Source organism: Phasianus colchicus, chromosome 5, assembly GCF_987193195.1.
Source record: "Phasianus colchicus chromosome 5, bPhaCol1.hap1.1, whole genome shotgun sequence".
NCBI classification, from domain to species: Eukaryota; Metazoa; Chordata; class Aves; order Galliformes; family Phasianidae; genus Phasianus; species Phasianus colchicus.
The window spans coordinates 38,499,095-38,520,107 of NC_143440.1; the positions used below are offsets into that span (position 1 = coordinate 38,499,095).

The 21,013-nt window shown below is 41.5% G+C and overlaps 1 protein-coding gene and 1 long non-coding RNA gene across 5 annotated transcripts; one reads left to right on the forward strand and one right to left on the reverse strand.

Moving 5' to 3' along the window:
• Positions 1-3,132: 3,132 nt before the first annotated feature.
• Positions 3,133-4,636, reverse strand: CLEC14A (C-type lectin domain containing 14A). Its single transcript, XM_031593249.2, has one exon. The coding sequence runs from the start codon at positions 4,530-4,532 to the stop codon at positions 3,495-3,497; it is 1,038 nt and encodes a 345-aa protein (XP_031449109.2). The 5' UTR covers positions 4,533-4,636; the 3' UTR covers positions 3,133-3,494.
• Positions 4,637-5,973: 1,337 nt separating this feature from the next.
• On the forward strand, positions 5,974-20,408 carry LOC149917866 (uncharacterized). 4 transcript variants are annotated; one of them, XR_016466974.1, is made up of 3 exons: positions 5,974-6,908; positions 19,874-20,011; positions 20,136-20,408. It is a non-coding gene; the product is annotated as an uncharacterized LOC149917866 (long non-coding RNA). The 4 variants fall into 4 exon arrangements; XR_016466977.1 differs by having other exon boundaries at positions 5,974-6,871; XR_016466975.1 differs by lacking the exons at positions 19,874-20,011; positions 20,136-20,408 and adding exons at positions 11,471-11,617; positions 14,409-15,098.
• The last annotated feature ends 605 nt before the right edge of the window (positions 20,409-21,013 follow it).

Sequence of the window (21,013 nt, forward strand, 5' to 3'; positions counted from 1 at the left end):
AATATTTTTTCTATAAGCAATTAAGATGCACGTGTCAGTGATTAAGCTCCAAGTCATAAATAAGGAAAGATAGTGAGATATGAAAACATGAAAGACTTCAAGTGATAGGAAATCATGCTTCCTGGGGGATACACAGAATCTGTTTATTTTGAAATCTTCTTTAAGTAATACCACACTTAAAAAAGGGGGGAAGTTTCAATTTTGCCATAGTCCACTTTCAGATTTCTCTTTAATCCCATGACACACTTAATCAAGCTCACAGCAGCCTAAAACTATTTTAAGAATTGGGGAAAATGAAAGTTTTATTCCTGATTATTTGATGAATAAACTTATATAAATAAACATACATGCTACCTTTGGAGGACTTCAGAAAAATCTAAAAAGTGTATCTAATAATTGGCAATAGGACACAGTTTATGGATATAAATAGCAAGCCAGATCTGACCAGTTCATAGCTGATTCATCACTGTAATAGGAGCCAGCAGTACATGTTACAGGTCAGCTATCTGTTAGTTTCCTATCTAAGCCACAATTTAAATTGAGAGTGGAAAGCAAAAATGATTCACCCTTTCTCCCAAACCATCTACCTCTTGATCTGAATCACTGAAGAATGGGAAAAGAAATCTGTGCTGTCATCTCAGGCATTTCAAACCCACTTAGGTGCCAATCAAATCCAATTAAATTTAATTCTGCTGACTGCAAAAAGAAGTTAAATAACCCAGATGAACAAAACAAGGATCTCTAGTATGCAAAAACAATAAGAGCTATGGTAAAATAATAAGCATTTAGCTGTGCCTTGAAGAGACACGTGGCACTGTGAGTTGTTTCCAGACTTGCACAGCTACAGACTTAGCTTTGCTGATTTCTCTGATTTAATATCAGATCTGTGTTTTACAAGTATTTAAGTCCAAGTAGCCTTCTTACGCACTTTTCAGTAGATGTGGAGAAATGGCACTTCTAGGATTGTAGCAATTGGACAGATTAATACGGTGAGAAAAGATGTTTCACTGGAGTAACAACAAAGAATCAGCATAATAAAAAGGTGCTGTAAAGGAAAGGAAAAAGACTGCTTACCCATATCAGAAAATCCCAGGTTTGCAGGGGAAAGCTCCATCAAGGACAGATCTCCAGAAGGAGATCCTTCCCCAGCAGCAGTCAGCCCTTAAATGGGGTCTCAGAGAGGTGCAGCCAGGCTCCACCCCTTCTGGTCACACAGCTGAATTGCCTTCACCTGTGCTCCCAGGGCTGACCGGATCCTTTCCCCAACTGCTCAATCAGTGATTCCCATACAAGGATGAAACTCACTGCTCCTGTTTTCAGCTTCTATTCTAAAATGAGATTAATTGCTACCTGCATATACATATTTTCCTACATAGGTTGCAAGGAAGGTGATGCTAGATGAGCTGTTAGAGATACCCATATCCGGTGTGATGGATTCTGTTCTTAGACGTAAAATAATCTGATTTCAATTGAGTCACATTATAAGACATGGAAAACAACAGAACTCTTGCACAGTCCTTTAGGTGTGTGCCTAAAAGAATGATCTAATGCTTAATCCTCAATCTTGGGTATAAGAAAAAGAACTCTGAAATCAATATGCGATTACACAGGAAGCCATTGCAAAGAGTGAGATGAAAATAAGACAGATGAGTGGTTTGTAAAGGCATGAACCTGTGCGTTTTAATTCAATAGTCTAAGTAAAATCCTGAGAGATACAAAAAGTAAAAATTAAAAAAAAAAATCCAACCAAGCACTTAACTCAGCATTAGCTGTGTACTTGGTTAAGGGAATGAGAGCTTCTTCTAGTGCTTAGACAAATGAACCTGAATGGTTGCACCTTCCCATGAAGAGTTTCACCATCTGATGTGTGGGAAAGGGGAAAAAAAAATACAAAATTAATAACTTGAGGAGACTTTTATTCATTTAGTTTCACTACCTGCTAGTGGAGCACAATGTAGGAGCATGGAGCTCCATGCACACTGTGCTAGAACAGACTGCTTGAAGTGATGCTTACAGAGATAGTAACAAGAGCAGTATAGAAGAGGCATCAGAGACTCACTTTCCATATCTGTGCACATCACAGTGTTGAATCAAGCCTCCTACTGAAACTGATAAACTACTGAAACTTGCCTTTCTGACAAGGAAATGTCAGATAAACAGATTAGAAAACTATGCAAATTGTGAAACAGCTCTGTAATGACCAGTGTTCTGACCTGGCTAGATTTAGTTGCTGTCATAATTAAGTGGAAGTTATGACTACAGACAGCCTGATGGCTCACAAAAGTCTGGAATCTCCTTAAGAAAAGCAAGAGAATGCCTCCCAGATAGCTACAATGGCTACAACCTATCATCATTATAAGGGGAGAGGGAAAAAATACTCATGCTGTGTCAAACTTTATCCTTAGCAGATGTTTATACCAGATTAATCTTCAAGTCTTTGCTTGCAAGAAAAATAGGTAATTATAATCACACTGTTGATTGTTTGAAACAGTGCTCCAAACTTAAAAGGAAAGTGAACAAAATGAAAATAGTAATCAAAAGGTCAGCTTTAAAGAGAGGAAAGAAAAAAAAAAAAAAAAGCAGCTTAGAAAATGGCATTTCCAACTTTAATGTTCTCTTAAAGGGAAAAAATATTCCCATATCCCAGAAGGCCTGGATGACATCCAGTTACCTGTGTTATACTGCACTCAGAAAGGCCTGAGTCAATATTTAGCATTGCTACTTCAACTGGAAACCAACACTGTAATAACAGCTGGTGAGCATCAGCATTCTTTGCCACATAAAGTGAGTCCGATGGTTAGGAGGAGCCTGGTCCTGAGAAATCCAAAGGGAAATTACAAAGGAAGCATTTACCTCCTTAGTAGTGTGTATGAAGTGTTAATTCTTTCCTTGTTCTCAAGGGACGCCATGGAAAACAACTGCCTTGGGATCTGCATGCTGTGTCCAGACACTTTGTTAGCACTTTGCTCAGCATACAGCTTGCCTGCTCCATGTCTGATCATAAGGGACCTACACACTGCACACAGAAACCAAGTTTTGCACTGGCATCAAACTTAGAACCAAAAAACTGGTTGCTCTGCTACAATATAAATGAATACTGTATGAAGTATAAACAGAGCAGCAATTAAAGTTTTAAATCATCCTTTATTCTTTCAATCAAGTGAAGTATAAAATGACTCCCCATTAACCTCCCACTTCTTCAGCAATTTAATGCCCATCTACGTATGGAGATGCTCCTCGTTTGTAAGAACGCCACTCTCTAAGAGTATAGGTCGCAGTTTCCTCCGAAATTATGGTGCTTCACATCTCCAAATGTTCCAGCAATCAGCAAGCAAACGAGAGCCTGCCGGTGCCCCTCAGACGGGTTCTGAATAGCAAGGCACTAGCGGGCAAAGCCTTCCACTTTGCAGATGCCGCGGAGGTTTTGGGAGGCGCCAGACCCGCGGCTGCCTCTGAGAGGCCGTAACCCCGGGCCGGTGCGGTCCTCGCCGCCGCTACTCGACACTCGCAGTCCCGCGCGGCTCCGGGCCGCCCGTCTCCGCCTCGCCGCCCGCCGCCTTCGCGTTGAAGCACAACTTGAAGACCCCCAGGACGGTCATGACGAGGATCACCAGTACCACCACGGCCACCGTCACCAGGATGAAGACGTAGTTGGAGGAGGAGGAGGGCGGCGGGGCGGCCGTCCCACCGCGGCCGGCGGGCAGGGTCGCGGGCGGCCCCGCGGAGCCGCCGGGTGCCGGGGCAGAGAGGCGGCGGTCGGCCGCGGCGCTGGGGGCGGCGCTGGGGGCCGGGGCGCAGCGCTCTTTGCAGGGGCAGTGGGGCTCCTCCGCGCCCTCCCAGGCGAAGCCGCCCGGACCGTGCCGGCAGCGCAGCAGCACCTCTCCAGCTGGGCACGCCACGGCAAGCTCGGTGCCCGGCGGGCTGAAGCCGGGCGCGGCGCCGCCGTTCCCGAAGGGGAGGCGGTAGTCGAGGCTCAGCGCGCCGTCGGGGCGAAGGTCGGCGCAGGCGCCCTCCTCGCGGTAGCGGCAGGCGTAGCCCCGGCCGTGCCGCTGGCAGGGCAGCTCCCGCCATCCCCAGCGGGGGCCGTCGGCGCCCGCCAGGTGCAGCCCGGCGCAGCGGGCGGCGGTGCAGGTCCGCACGGGCTCCTTCGCCCAGCGGCCGAGCGCCGCCGGCACCTCCCGCAGGGCCGCCTCGCCGCGCTCCTCCCAGGAGAAGCCTCGGAGCGGCCGTTCCCCGTCGGTGCAGGCGGAGGCGTTCCTCTTCAGCCCGACCCAGAAGAGCGCGGGCCCCGCGGACACCTCGGCCAGCAGCGCCAGCAGCAGCTCCAGCTCCGACTCGGCGCTCACCCAGGCCAGGCCGCCCCCCCGGCTGCCGCAGGCGCTGCGGGCCTCGTCGTACGAGGCGTTGGCCAGGTGGACGCTGAAGCAGGCGCCGGCGGGCTGGCAGCGCACGACGGAGGGCGGCGGGGGCCGACCCAGGGCGCAGGCCGCGGCCAGGAGCAGGCAGCAGGGCCCGGCCCGCCACCGCCCCATCCTCGCGGCGGGCCCGGGGACGCGGGCTGTCCCGTCGGCTGTGTCGGCGCTCGGTCCGGCTCGGGCGGGCCCGCTCCACCCCAGCGCCGGCCCCGCGCCCGCGGCCCTCCCCCGGGGCTATGCCGGAGGAAGCGTAGCGAGAGCCGGGCCCGACCCCGGCATCCTCCGTTTGTTGGCGGCCCGGCCCCGTCTGGCAGGGCTCCAGGGGTGGGGTAGGTGGAAAATGCCGGTGCCCATCCCGCCCTTCAAGTGGCACCGGGGATCCAGCGGTGCGGTCTTTCGAAGCCAGAGGGTTTCGGAATTTATTTCATTTTCTGATGGAATAACTGTGGATGACAAATCCTGTTCAACCACTGTGTGAGACTGACCTGCGGGGATTTCATTGATGCTAGGCCCACAGAGAGAGAAAGCCCATTTTCTCTGGACTGCTCAAGGAAGAATTTGAAAGATGTACAACACAGCGAACCACAGAATGACAAAATCATGGAATCATAAAGCTTCAGAAGACCTTTAAGATCATCTAGTCCGACTGCAAACCTATCACCGCCATGGCCACTAACCATGTTCCTCAGTGCCGCCTCTACACGGCTCTTGAACACCTCCAGCGGTGGTGATTCCACCACCTCCCTGGGCAGCGTGTTCCAGTGCATTACCACTCTGAAAAGGTTTTTGTAATATCCAAACTGAGCCTTCCCTGGTGCAACTTGAGGCCACTCCCTGGGAGAAGAGGCTAACTCCCACCTTGCCACAACCTGCCTTCAGGCTGTTGTAGAGAATGCTGAGGCTAAGGGAGCCTTAGAGAATGCCAAGCTAAGGCTACCTTGAGCCTCCTCCAGACTAAACAATCTCAGTTCCCAGAGCTGTTCTTCGTAAGACTTGTGCACCAGTTCTCTCAGCAGCTTTTTTACTGTTCTGTGAGCACACTCCAGGGCCTCAATGTCTGTCTTGTAGAGGGGGGCCCAAAACTGAACATAATACTCGAGGAAGCTAAGAAGCACAGAATGTTTTCATGTTTTCTAAGTATTCTACACATTTTGTAAATATCTTGACAGACAGTATTTTAGGGACAGTTTCCCAGGAAAATCCATGAGCTTTTTGCTACCAGTGCATTGCCAGAACTGCAGTAACCATGCTGAATAAAAACCCAAAGGTTAGATTTAGATTGTTCCTCTGGGCAGCACATGACCAAAAATGAATGCACACAATTACCTCTATTCACAAATTCTCTCTTTTTTAAATAAAAAATACTACCAATGTTAATTCTGTACAAAGTACAGCCCTGGTGTCTAGTGTATCTGCTGCTGACAAAGGATGTATGTACTTTGCAGACAGTGTGTTAGCCATGCAGTTACTTTTAACCTTCATTTTCTGCCAATGTTTTGGATGGTCATTACATTCTTATTTCTAGCTGAGCACAGAGGCCACAATAAATCAAAAAAAAAAAAAAAAAAAAAAAAAAGATACAGAAAGAAAAAAAATAATCCCTCGTTTCCCTTGTCCAGTGTGATCAATTCACAATAATTATTAAAACTTCCAAATAAAATAGACTTCCCAGTGCTGTTTATGTATTTTCAAGTAGAATTATTTAGATCACTTTTGGAGATGTGTAGAAAAATGTAAGCATTGAGTTATCAGTCTGTCCCAGAAATAGGCATCAGTTAGTTACTTACTTTTTACTTTGGGAAACATCTTGCTGATTTCTAGTATGGTCCCAATAGACAGTAATGTATACAGAAATTTTGTTTATCACAATTGGAAGAGTTAGCAAGGCAGCATTTCAGAATACATGAAATAGACTGGATTAGGGCTAAATGGAATTTACACATTCATAACCATATTTAAGCACACTATTATATGTGGTTTGTATTTCTTTCCTTTTGCTATTCAGCAGAAGTGAAACTAGGTCAAATATTGCCTACGTGCTTGAAATTACTGGATTTCAAAAGCACTTGCAATGCTCAAGTAAAAATAGTTACATTAAATTTGCTAAATACAGTTGGCAGTGTAATTGAATTTGGGTGCCAGTAGATTTGGTTTTAAAGAAAGCAGGTTTCCCCAACGAAACAATAACCTGTAGATTGAATTCTAGAGGCAGTCAGAATGTGCAGGTGTTAGAACCTCTGAGGTCACAGCAGGCAGTGGGGCAGCAGCTATGATTCAAGAGTCTGATGCTTATTGGAGCTGCCACCCACATCTGCTCCTCTTCGAAACTCCAGGACAGAAGTGAGCACAGGGAAATCTGTCTGCAGTGCATCCCACATTCAGATGGCTAACTTTTCCCTGTATCCAGCCATACATGCAACTAAGGAACCATTCCTTCAGACCTGTGGTGGTTCTTGGTGAGGCACAAGGCTGCACTTCTACAGATATCTATCAGTTCAGTATCTTGAGCCATTTTCCCAAACTGTAGTTGATGATAGGTTTGTGAGAGACAAAAGCTTGTTATGTCAGTGCCTATAAGGACTACATTTGCCTCTGCTGTCCTGCTCAGGGCTGCTGACTCCCTAACATGCACCTGTAATCCCACAGCTTTGGTTTGTTTTCTCTTTCAAAATGGAATTAATGCTTTGCAGCTGAATAGAAACAAAGCTCTATAAACACAATGAATAAAACAGAGGAACAAGAACACTCTCCATTGTGCCTCAAACCTCAGGCCATGTCCCTAGAGAGGAGAATGCAATTCAATCTCTGTAAACACTTGCTCCCTTGCTTCCCTTCCAACTGCTAGCTGTGCTGGGGTTGACCATCCTAAATGCCATCCACCATACAAATGCAGTATCACTGCTCATTTCACACAGGCCACGACTTTCATTTCTTCAGCTACATTTGAACAAGCCATTTAGAAACAGCTGGGTGGACATGCGCAAGCTGGGCAGCCCTGCCTAGTCAGAGAAACCTGCACCATACAGGGAACAGAAAATACTATACACCAGTACCAAAGGCTTTTTGCAGCCCGGTCTACAAAATCTCCAGACAACAACTCTCTCTCTGGTTTTGAATGTTCTCTTATGTTCCATTTTAAGTAAATAAGAAAACACTCTTTCCTTAATTGTCTTAAGGTTTTTCCTGAATACTTCCAATCCTTAACGAGAGGATTAGCTGCTTACGCGCAAATGCTGATGCCAGCGAACATGTGAGGCAATTAATCTTGTATATATAAAGATTTTATGAATGGGACTGCTTATGACTAATTGATGTGCAAGTCCTGCCCTTCTCAATAGTAAAGGCTTTATTTAGCTGTAGTTGCTCCTTAGACTCCTTCCTGTAAGATCCGAGCTTCTGAAAAAACAGCGGCTTTCTTTAATGATAATTCTATTAAGAACGATTAGGCTTTTTGTTTCATTGTGCCAGCATATCTGCCATATAGTATTAGTATGTTTCGATTAAAGAGTAATGAGAGAAGTAATAAAAATACTTTTTCTTTTATGGTGGATTCTCTCTTGCATTCTTACAGAGTAAATTAAAGCAATTCTTTTTGTGAATAACCAGGAGATATGTCAGCACATACTTTACAAGTGCTAGAGCTAAGGAAGATGCATATTCCTTACAAGTAGGCTCGCAAATAGGAATAGTATCCTTTTCTTCTTAAGAGAGATGGACGGTGCAGTGGGATCTGCCTGGCTCTGCAGGAGACAAGTGAAACAATTGCATAATACTGTTGTGCTAGAGTAGGAGTGAAGTAGCTTAGCTGGCAGGTGGCATTTCTCATCACACAGGAAAGTGTCTGGAAATGGATACTTAACCTATTCCACCATAAACCTAAAGGAAGAAGCTGCAACTTCTCTTTCTGCTATTGGAGAGGAAGGCAGTGAGGGTGCACCCCCATTAGCTGTCCTGTACCTGCAGGGTGGCTGAACAAATCCATTGTACAATGCAGATATGATCCGTTGTACAATACAGATATCTTTTGAGGGGAAAATTTGGAGAGAGCAAGAAGGGGAGATCAGAAGTTCCTGCAGAAGTTGGCAGAAGCTTTGCCTTAACCCTGTGAGCTTGCTTCCTCTCCTTCATCCCAACCAACATTACAGCTGGATTTACATGTTTTCCTGCTAAATTGATCATGATTCAAGTCAAAACATTCTCCATCCTTCAGTGGTCTATTAAAAGATAGGCAGTAATATGCATTTCCCAATAGAAACAGCTATTTTGAACAAGAGAGTATCACTGCTGTTTGACAGCATGCCTCCAAACTCCGGATTAAACCCTACTCCTTTTCTCACTCAGTTCTTCACAAAATCGATACCCATATTTAAACAACAGTTTACCAAATAGTAAAACTGCCTCACATTTCACCTGTAAGCAAGGACTAAGCAAAGTATTTTCTCATAGTAGTTTATATTCTTCTTTAAAAAATTGGCTAAGTTAAGAATTAGACCCTCTTGAAATCAGTGAGAACTGTCTCATTTCATCAGTGTGCCAAGATTTCTCGTGAATATTTGACTGTATTCAGTCAAATAGCTTTCAGCAGAGAGTGTAAATGCCAGGTTAAATGTGGCGTGTTTCTGCACTTTTCCAGGAAACAGGACAAGAAATCAAAATAAGAATTTCTCCATATTTCAACAGCTTGCATGATCATAAGAATTTAATTATTCATTACTCAAAAGGACTACAGAGATAATGAGATTCACTTACACAGTCTGGAAAAGATAACCCAGCAGGGGTCACGCAAGTTCCTGTCTACTGTAGAAACCATTTTCAGTGACATTATCACACAGCTAAGGGACTTTAAAAAATAAGTAATAATATTTAACTGCTGTTGTGAGCACACTCATACATCTGATACATTGATGATGTGGACATGAAATAGAACTAATCCTGATCTGCTGAAGTGGCATTTAATAGATGGGATACACAGGCAAAAAAAAAAACAAAAACAAAAACAAATAAAAAGATGTGGCTGTAATGCTATCAAATATGCATGTGTTATCCTTAAAGCTGTTTCACTTTGATGTTCATGTTTCCATTGTTAATTATGCAAGAAAATAATGTATTCTGTTAACACTTCCATTCATCTTTAATGAGTTATTAAGAAAGATTCCAATCCTGTAATTAGCTAGGGGAAATGAACTACAGAACTCTCAAATTAAACACTTTAAATCGTTTCCAAAAATACCGTACTCTATAAATACTTTTTATTCTCACTTCTAACCTCTTCTCCTTCTTTTTGTTTTTCTTTTGTCTATAATTCAAACTCATTCTTTCCCTGCCTCCAAATTCTTCACTCTGCTGTATCACATAGTGGGGTCTGATTGCTTCATTTGAGGTTCATGTTGAGCGCACATTGGTGGGAGCAGGAGCATAGGAACTGGAAAGAGGATATAGCCATATGTGCCAGTTTACAAGTGTAATATACAGCAAAAGGGTGAATTGTCATGGTGCAGTCAAATCTTCCCTGCATCATCTGCTCTTTGTACCTTGAATAATACCCAGCAGAGGTCAGGGCTTTGACTGATGTGATATTTTAGTGGTCCATATGAGGTATCCACACGCTACAGAACCCATCTTTCAATTGTGCTTTTGTGTGTGTGCATATATTTAGGTGTCTGTATATGAATTGTGCACATAAGTGTATTTGAATATAAAAACATTTTAAGTACTTGTGATTTCAAGGAGGCCTTTTCAAATGCAAGCTGGCATGAAATGTGTCGCCTTGTCTTCACAATTCTATAAGTTTAAAATAACAGGGCAGGAATGTAAGTGTTCTTCTTGTCATTAATTTCATTATGACTGACAGTAGCTCTGTGATACCTGAGCAGTGTTTGGCTGAAAGTGCAGAGGAGAGTTGAGGGAATGGAAAACTGCTGTACAAAATAAAGTGAGTAGGCATTTAAAACAAGAGATAAAAAGAAGAGAATATAGAAGGAATCAAAAGAAAAGTCAGGAAAGCCTCTTATTTTATTCTGTTGGCCCATGATGTCAGAGGTGGATGTTGGTGGTATGGCAGTAGAGGTTGAATCAATATTCCAGTATTCTGTTACATGTTTTTGCCGTGTGACAGATGGCAGCAGAGGGGCAGTCTGACAGAATGGCAGCAGTGGGAGGTCTAAGGGGAGTTCACAACCTCAAAGGTGCTTTGTGGCATAAAGGCAATCCTCAAAAAGCTTTACTGTCAGAATGAGCTTGACACTGCCTTCATGCTATTTCCTTTCTGGTCCGTAGGGATGTTACGAGTAGGCTGTGTAAGCCCTAGGTTTTGAAGGTGAGGGAAAATGCTGTGTGCAGTTTCAGCATCCTCATATTTTATTCAAAAAAAAAAACCAAAACAAAACAACAGAGAGAGAGGAAAGAGATATTAGTTCATATTTACCTAGTCCTCCACCAGGTTTTACCTAACCATAAGCATTTTGGAAAATTAATTAATTTTCATTTGAAGTGAGAAATCCCACATTTTTAGTAACTTCCTATAGAATTGCAATTATTCAACAAACTACTGGGACTGGCAGATTGTTTGGAATGAGGCAAACTTTCCTAGGGAAATAAAGTAAAATAGAAGGAAATCTAGTGGTAAAGAGGTGATTTCACTTCCTGGCATTTTGCCCAGACTGACCATTGAAGAGAGAGTCTTGAAGCATTTGCGTGAACACGCGCAAGGAACACAAGCTTGTGAGAATAAATTCAAGAGAGAGCAGCTGTGAGATGGAGAGGCAGCAGATGCTTGTCTACACAAGCAGTTAATTCAGAGTGAAAAAAATAATAGGAAGGAAGAATATTCTGAACCTAGTGAATTAATTGTTGTCGTGGAGGTTATAGGAGGTAAACGTGCCTTTTTTAGAAATACCTAGTGCCATTCATTTCCTGAGACTGGACAGCCTAAAAAGGTTTTAATTCACTTTACTGGTGCATTTTCTCCCTTCCTCTTTATAAATAATTTCTTGTCTTGAAGCATTTCCTTCTCCAGAAGTCTAATGCTTTAAATGTTCCTCACTATTTGCTTGCAGACTTGAAATTATTTGTGTGGTATAGAAGAAGAAGAAGATTTTGGAGGATTTTTCTACATGGCACACAGGCTTTTTCCTCTCTCGTCTATCATGGGAAAAATACAAACATGGTCTTTCTTTGTACTTGCATTTTTAATGGGCACACAGGTAACTATTCTTGCCATCTTAAATGGTTCTGTGCTTATAAAATTGTACCTAAGACCTTGAAATTTTACATGACATAAAAACATAAGGAAGTTATTGTTATACTCTAGAGGGAGTGCATTTTGAAAAGAGGTAGGCTCAAGGATCAAAATTAGCATTTTCATATGGACTTCCATATGCTCAATGTTGTAGAGTACTCAGAACTGGCATGCTAGTACTTGTCTAGATAAAGTAGGAAAATTCAGATAATACTTTAAGTAAAGTGGTTCTCACTTGCTAGAATTGGCTTATGATCTAAGTGATCTAAGATAATCTAAGTGTCACCTGCATTTCTTTCATGTTAAGCTTAAAATCCTAGCAACACTGACAGCCTTTCACAATTTATATGAACAAAATAAACATCTTTGCTATGACACATGAGAATGTTGTTTTTCCAAAAAAATCTTAAAAGTTAAGGTCTGTAAACGCTCAGCGTCAAGGATCAACAGCTTCTGTGAAGAATAAAACAAGTTTCTGCTTAGCAAAGCCATTTCATAACACACAGTCACATATTCCAGGCATCAACAACAATGTACCTGTAGACCTGTAGACTTGACCTTGTGGTTTTCATCCACATGTAGGTTTTCTTGTTATGATTATTGTAACATTATTTTTGTGTTACGATAGTGTCACAGGCTCCGGTTTCCTTTTCTTTCACAGGCCCTTGTTATTATTTCTATTGCACCTGCAAAGATAGCCAACAGGTTGCTTAAAGAAGCTGTAGGTGCCCTGTTCCTGGAGGTGCTCAAGGTCAGGCTGAATGGGGCAGCCTGATCTGGTGGGGGGCAGCTTTGCCCATGACAGAGTTTAGTGTTGGGTGGTCTTTAAGGTCCCTTACAAACAAAGACATTCCATAATTCTATGATTCTAGGAATCTATTCTGTTAACATCTTAGGGCTGCAGACAACATGTCTCCAGCAGAGCTATGCAGACTGGTTCCCACCTGAGTTAATAGCTAACAGATACATGTGGTTGCATGCTGTGTCCACTTGTATTGTGTGTAAAAACAGAAATGCTCACATGCCAACTGCAGACCCAGACCCTTCTACCTACATCTGAACATTTGTGATTACTTGTCCCCTGGTATTCTGGGCATTCTAGAAACGATATGTGATCTATTCTTATGACAAAATAAAGCACTAACTATTGATATAATCATATTTTAAATAAGCCTTGAGTAATAACTTGTGAGAACAAACTTCCTGATTTTGTTAAGAATGATGCCAGCCACAGGCTACCCTTGAAGACTGTTCATGTGAACAGATTTTCTCTACAGGGAGGAACAGTCATCACTTGACCACTGTGCACTTTTTTTGTAGTTTTCTGTCATACAAAAGCACAGTCACAATGGTTGGTTCGTCAGCCATCTATCAGCTGGGAAAAAGCTACTATCCACAGGAGTTCCTTTTAGCAATGATGAGCATAGAGGCAGGCCAAAATCCCTGGGTTCATTCATATTCAGTGGCATTTTTGAGGTAGAGCATGCAGTAACATCAGGTGTGACATGCCATTGCTTTAGCTGCCTGGGCAACAGGGCAACAGACCGCTATCCAGCTGCACCACTTGGTTTAATATTAGTGGAGTAGAAGAAGTCAAGTAAAGGTTAGAAAAAATTGAATATTAATAAATAATAAAAGAATGAGAGCTGCAAGTATTTGACCTATTCCTGCTGAGATGATATCGACCTGAAATGGAAGAGAAATGTTAAACTCTTCCCCACCCAGAGGTCTAGATACGATTCTGATGTCTGTCAGTAAAAGATAAGGATCAGACCAATAATATATTAGCAGATCTGACAGGGAATAAGGCATAAACAACTCAAGAACAATAGTTACTGTGTGCCATCCAGAGATCCAGAAATAAGATGTGATTATTTGACAGAGCACATCCTGCTTATTCCTGCTGCTTCAGGGTATGCCAAAGAGCCTTGTTCTGTCAGAGAGGAAAGGCACCAGAAGACCGCAGAAGGCCCAGGTTACAGTGGAATTGCATCTATACCCTCACATGGATGGGTAGAAGAAAGGCTGATGGCAATGGATTTGCTCTGTACAGACTTGCCATCCTATGTGATTTCTGATTGTAAAGTGTCTATCCTTCATATTTTGCTGTAAGAGCACTTAAACAGGATCCACAGAGGATTTTAGACATCAATCTACTATTTCCAGCTGAAAAATGGATCTTCAAAACCAATATTGTGCTGTTTCTTAGCTTTCCATGTACTCTACATTTTTCCCCATTAGATTCCCCATGTACACATTAACACCAGAGGTAAGAGTTGTCCCTCCTATGTTATTCTTATCCTCTGATCTTAGGTGAATCAAACAGCTGAACACAGTGCTGCATGAATTCTTATGCAAAATACAGAGAGTAGAAGGGCAGACAAGGAAAATCCCATAGCCTGAAGGTTATGGCATTTTTCACGATGAAGCAGAATTACTTCTGTGCAGTGATTATTCCGTATTTCAGATCCAGTGGAAATATTTTGTCAGAAAAGAGTGATATTGAAACCCACCTAAGATTTCCTGATCATATTCTGAATCATGGGATTTTTGCTTCATATCCCTTCTGCTCTGCAATCTGACAGAGGAAGGATTTGAATGTATAGCTCTGACATTCAAGTAAGCACATTAATCACTGGGCTGTCTTTTTTTTTTTTAAGATAGGCTGACTACTTATCGCTTTTCTGATGTGTTGGAAGTGCACAAGTAGGGATTTGCACTCAACAAACCTCCTTTCTTTCCTTCTTCCCTGACAGAAAAGGATTAAGCACGTCTCCATCCCCAGCTGAGTTAGACACACGGTGCATTTGACAGATTACTCCTTTGAAGTCGATGCTAAATTGAGGCCTGTCTGCAATATTCAGATTGCTTTACAAAGGAAAGAACTCTTGCAACAACATCCAGAGAAACACTGCTTTTTGCTAAAATGCTCTGCATTAGCCTTTTGCGCATCAGGATCAGGATAGAAATGTTTGCTGCTGTAAAGCCAGTGAAAATCAACCACTTATAAATGCATTAGTTTTAGTCTTAGCTGCTCCTTGTGCCAGTGTCTGAAAAAGGAATTAATTCTCAAAGAATTATATTTCAATTTTAATAAAATTTAGGAGAGTGAATATACGTAATCTCAGCTAAAATCTCATCATTGTATTCTAATGAAAATGCTGAAGTTATTGTGATTTCAAGTCATCGCTCACAACTGGTAACATTTCCAGGGGAAACAGGAAGGCGGCTGGACTGGTATTTGTACTGTTAGACAAGTCTTTGGTGGGAGACAGACAAGGGAGACTGTTACGAGAGATAAAGCTTCCAGTTCCTAATCCCTCTGCCAAAATGACCATATTACTTACTACAGAGAGAATTTATCATTTTCTTCAGCCACTGTAAAGATTAGCTTACTGGTTTAGTTATGATGATTCACACAACATATTAATATAGATATGTACGTATATATATATATGTATATTAATACAAGGAGAGTATCCCATATTTACAGGAAAAGTCTGGAAGAGCCAGTAGTTTCTCCCAGGAAAATAAGTAAAACAGGATTCAGGAATGTTGGAATAATTAGAATTACTTTCTCTAGATCTGGCAAATATTACATGAAAAATCCTTCCTTGAAAAGCAGGTTTTAGATAGATGTCCAGCTTTAGATTTTAAGTTTAAATATTTATGATCATATATATAGCTGCATGTATATATGCAACACCAGTTGAAAGATGCACTTGGATACACTCGTTGCTTATAAGCTGTATTTGTAATAACTGGACATGGAGACTATGAAACTTTCCTCATTGCCAAAGGCACTGAAATGCTTCTTGTCACCATTAAGGTTCTCCCTAATATATTTCTCTCTGTGTGACAAATGAATATAAATGTGAGACTGGTTGCCCTAATTCTCACAGGGCCGGTAATGGGACAGGAAAATAAATGCACTCGTAAGTCCTTCTTGTGCTTTTGGCATTCTAGGGGCTCACTCAGTCCATAATATGTTACCACAGCTCCATGGTATCTTTGTATGTCATTTCCCACCTGTAAGGGCTTCAACCTAAAGTGTAAGACCAGGACAAATCAAGGTAATTCCCCTATTGTACTCAGATTTTTCAGCATGTTTCACAAACAAACCTGAGATGGGTACAAATGTGCTTGGCACAGGCTGCTTGCTCCTGTGACTCCTCTGGTGGGCACAGGAGGTGGAAGTGCTGAGCTGTGCCCGTATCAAGCTCCAACATGCAATGCCTAACAAACTCACAGATAGTCAATAACATTTGAGTAAAACTGAGTTCTTCCTGTCCTGGCAGAAAGGGAATTCAAAGAGTGATCAGGCATGGGTAAAATGGCTTCATTTTAATACCTGAGTGGAGAACAACAAATATTTTCATAGAATCCTAGAATCACAAGGTTGGAAATGACCTGTGAGATCGTCTAGTCCAACTGTCTTGCAGCTGTCTTCCACCTCTACTCTCTGTGGTGCCATATTTTCTAAAGTGACCTGTTTGATTCCAACTTGTACTCCACAGTGTGGTTTACAGATTATCCTTCATGCACATAAACAGTAGATCCCCTGCCTGAATGCATGAGGTCTCCTTGCATGTAATGTGTCCCACTGAAAACAACTCTCTGTACATGAATATCAGGGAAAGGGGTTAAGTGAGCAGAAATTGTGGCAAAACAAGAAATACATGCTGGAAAGCTGAACTAACATGGTCTGCCCAAATGCGTGCACACAAGAGCAGCTGTATAAATATGTATATGCGGAGAAAAGTCTTTACTCCCATTTATAGCAGTGGGAATTCTACCACAAGAATCAGAAAGGCACAGCAGAAAGGCACTATCCAAAGCACAGCAGAAAGCATAAATTAATAGTTTCTATAGGAGAAAACACTAAAATGGAAATGTCAAAATTATTTTTCTTAAAAGGGAAAAAAAAACCCACAGCATTTCTATTTCAAAAGAATGCATTTTAGAAAAGATCTATTTTAATCTGACTTTTTCTTGTTACTACCAAGAGCAGAAGTGAAAAGTGGCTACTATAGAGTGATGAAGAAATAGGTTACTGAAATTGCTGGTCAGTTAGTGCTCCATCACATCCAGCACTAAGCCTGATTTCTTCTCTTAAGATAAAAAGATTTGATATAGTGCCGCAGTAACAGGGAACCTTCCTGTGATGTTTAGGTTGTAAGCAGATGCAGATAATAAATAGATGCAGATTATAAGAAGCTTTTTAAAAAAACTGTATACAGTCTGGTGAGAGGCTGGTTGTCAACAATTTCCAGGCCAGTTCAGCCTGGTTCAGTGACTAATGGGGCAGGGGGATCCATGGTCCCATGCCCTGATGAAGGGAAAGGGGGAACAGGGGAAAAGGTAGGGAAATTTACCTAAAAACAAAACAGCAGCAACAAGCTAAGGGAGAAAAACCAATTTACTAAGTATGAAAGTAGAATGTGAGATATCACAATACAGTACAATATAATTGGAATTGAAGTTGATAAATCAAATAAAATGAGAGAGAGAGTGCCCAAAAACAAAGGCCTTATTCTAATGCTGAACGTGAGAGGGTGAAGGAGCACATGCTCCAGGGACGAGCAGTCAAAGAAGGGATGTCTCATGACTTGCGAACAGTTTTATCTTTCCCTCTAAATGGAAAATGGAAATGGAACAGTGAAAATCTTCTGGGAGATGTAGTTGTTTTTCTCTTCTGAGAACCAGGTACCCAGAAATATTAACAATCCATGGAACTGGAGCATTAATTCTTTAACTCCCAGTGCACTACACGATGTTATGATGTAGAATACTGATAACAAAAAATCATAAAACCATGACACTGGTACAGTGTACTAATGCTAGGATGTGACTCTGCTTCTTTCCTGTAATGCGGTAATTTCTAAGTTGAATAGCCTCAGGATGTCATGCCCATGTCTGGTCTAATTCTCATTCCTGCAGTCACCAGCCTGATAATGGCTGAAGCCTTGTTGACTGTGGGGCAGCGTGCACGGTAGTTATCAGTGATGTACAAGTTCTATGGAAGAAGTGAGTAGTTATTTTTCCAGCATTATCTGCCTGCCACATACCTTCAAAAGGCAAGCATTAAAAAAAGGAGATGGGCAAAAGCTGAATTTATGACCTTGATTTTATATTAATCGGTTCTTGGCAGTGCTGAAAGGCGAATCAGGCGCGAACAAAGATTCGTTATATAAACTGTTTATGTTTGTTTACGGTGCTTGTGAATAAAAATTAAAACACTAAGCAGCTGTTACCTTCTTGAGCTCCAGCAGCTCAGTGACATGACCACTGCCATGGGCAGCCTGCTTCATGCCCACCACCCTCTGGTGAAGAATCTTTCCCTGATATCCAACCTGACCCTTCCCTGATGCAGCTCCATGCCATTCCCTAGATTCTATAACTACCACCAGAGAGAGGAGGTCTGCATTTGCCCCTCCGCTCTCCTTGTGAGGAAGCCATAGGCTGCAATTTGTTATTTACTTTTTAATTTAAAAAAGAGTTTTTAAAAAATATTGAAGAAGGCGATGAATAACTCATTATTGTTGATAAAACTCATTGATAATTTGGAAGAAAATCTCTAAGTATGGAAGGATCCTGTAATTCTTATTCTATTCTATTAGGCTACAGAATACTACAGGGTGGTTCATAATCAAAAATTAGAATAATTTTACTAACTAAAGAAAGCAGCTTTTTGGTTCAGTTGAAGAGGTGAAAGTTAGTGAGCGTTGGTATACGGTTAAACCTTTGTGGAAGTTCTTGATCTGATCTGATTACTATGGAGTAGGAGAAAAAATGGGGAGATACCTTGGAGATTCTTGGAGGCACTGCTCTGGGAGAACAGAGTCAGCTGTGCTGCTGGTGTGTGAGGAGCCAAACAGAAAGCCATAGCTTGTTTTCCATGCTGACAACGTAAACCGAAGAGGCAGTCAAGGAAAAAATAATTGTTTCAGGAATACCAGATCAAAAGATGCTTAAAAGCAAACGTTGTGGTGGCACCCAAAAACAGACATCTGAGAGTGCAGATAGAAACTGCCTGTGAGGTCTCTGACAAGAAGATTAGAAATCCTTTTCAACAAGACTTTGTGAGCTGTCCTTTGAATGGTTTTTCTGAAGGTATCTAATCGGGTTTGGGAAAAATGAAAAATCAATCAATCGATGAAAACTCCTTTGATTACACAACTAAAATAGTGCTTGCTGATGCCTCAGAAGCAGTTTCCTAAATTTTTCAGTCTTTCAAAAGAAGTGAAATGAAGGAAAATATTGCTTTTTAATGCTAAATTTCAAAAGGAAATATCAAAGAGAGAGAGCTGCTTCTGTTGCTGTAATAGAGATGCATTCATAATAATACAGAACTCTGAATGTCAAGCTTAAGTGCCTCAAATACCAATATTGAGGGATTTCTCCAGAGATCATATGCAGTTATATTAACTAAAAAGAGTAAAGTACTGTTTCTGGAAGATGTTGAATTTCTTCATCTCCCTTTGAACTCAGAGAGAAAGATAAGAGTGTCCAGTGTGGGAGAAATTAGAAGGGTATTGTATAATGGCATTCGTCATCTTACTTCCTAAAATTCAGTCTCCGTCGGGTTTCCTTTTGTCTCTCATCATTTCTAGATTAAAGCTTAGGGAAAGGGTAGAATATTAAAATGCCATCCAATTTATAATTGGTTACTAAAGTCAATTCACAGATGATCTTGAAAAAGAATTAATCCAGTGAGCTTATAAAATAGGATGACCCAGTCATTCTGATTAACATCAGAGCAGGCGATGGAACAGTGATGGGATGGGAGTGAAATAAGTCATAGGAGATTAAAGCATCCAGTATGTTCAAGTATTTCTTTAGAAACTTCCTCCCCTTGCATCCTGACAAAAATCTACAATTTTCAGTCAACAGTATAAATCTATTACAAATTCAGCACCTAGTCAATGTCATACTACCTGTAAAGCAGACAGTTTAAAATTCTGTCAGAAAAATTATTAGTTGAATATTCCATACAAGCAGCAGATAAAATCTCAAATCTTGAATGTTCAACAGTTGGGTTTATATTTTTACTAGGGTGTGTGTCTAATTTCATTTTCTTGTGTTTTAAAGCAAAATTTGTAAAATCTGTTGAGCCAGGGAGAAGATTCCCTGCCTGAGTAGCAACAGGCAGTGGGAAGGTGCTGAGTGAATTTTCTTTTTTCTTTTTTTTGGTCACCAATCATATTTTCTTACTATGCAGAATTCAGAAGTTTAATTGGACGGAGTGGGGACAGAAAAATATGAAACCCGCTTTACAGGACAAAATGGAGTCCAGAGACTACAAGATGCTCAAATGTCTCTTACAAAAAAGTGGAGATTCAGATGCCTGATTGCATTGGTAAGCTTTATCAGATACTTTAAAAACTCTTATACTGGGTGACATTCTAAGTAAAATTTTGAAATAAACAGGAAAAACGTCAGCTGCATGAAATGGTTGTTCTGTGCTTTCATTTATTTGCCAGAAGACATCAGAACCTCAAACTCCAAGTCCTACAGTTCTTTACAAGGAGTCCCAAAGGGAAGACAACCCAAAGACAAGAAGATAAATATGTCTGAACCTTTCGGAGTTGAAAAAGAAGGGAAACACCTTCTAACTTCCCCTAATGAAGTTTACCTTCAGCACTAAAATATGTAATTTTCATATCAGAGGTAAACTATGTAGTACTGTCTAACAATAAAATAAATGAACACAAAGCAGTAGGCTTACATTTTGTTTTAAATGAACACTACACTACAGGTGCAATTTCTTCCTGCAGGTAAGAGGAGTGATGAGTAATTTCCATGTTGCTCAGTGTGTTCCTGGAGACTTCCTGAGGAAATATGCAGAATTCAAACAGAATAGACAACTGCCTTGCGTAAGTTAAACCTGCTTCAGATTAGAAATGGTACACTCACACTGACAGGATTAAAAAGTTTAACATTCACCACTGTGAGTGTACCATATTTCCTCAGGAAGTCTCCAGGAACAGACTGAGCAACATGGAAGTCACTCATCACTCCTCTTACCTGCTTGCTTGGTGGAGGTTAGTTTCTCCCTCTCTGTCTCTATATGGATGTCCATATAGAAGATGTCCATATAGAAGAGGGAGAAACTAATAGAGCTGTAGCTGAAACACCAGCACAGAAAGTAATCTGTACGTGATGGCACCTCCACCAAGCAAGCAGGTTTCTATCTGACAGAGTTGCAAGTATGTACATATTGGTGTCCCTGGGCACCAGATTTTGGTCCTGAAATATTGTCACTTTCACTTAAACTGTTTATCTAAACATTGCCTCTAATCTTTATAAATCTTTATAAAGTTTAAAGTGACAGAGCCAAATAGCTCAGTGTTGTAATTCT

Bases quoted from the DNA above. Each gene is read 5' to 3' on its own strand.
- CLEC14A (XM_031593249.2), bottom strand. From the start codon at position 4,532: ATGGGGCGGTGGCGGGCCGGGCCCTGCTGCCTGCTCCTGGCCGCGGCC.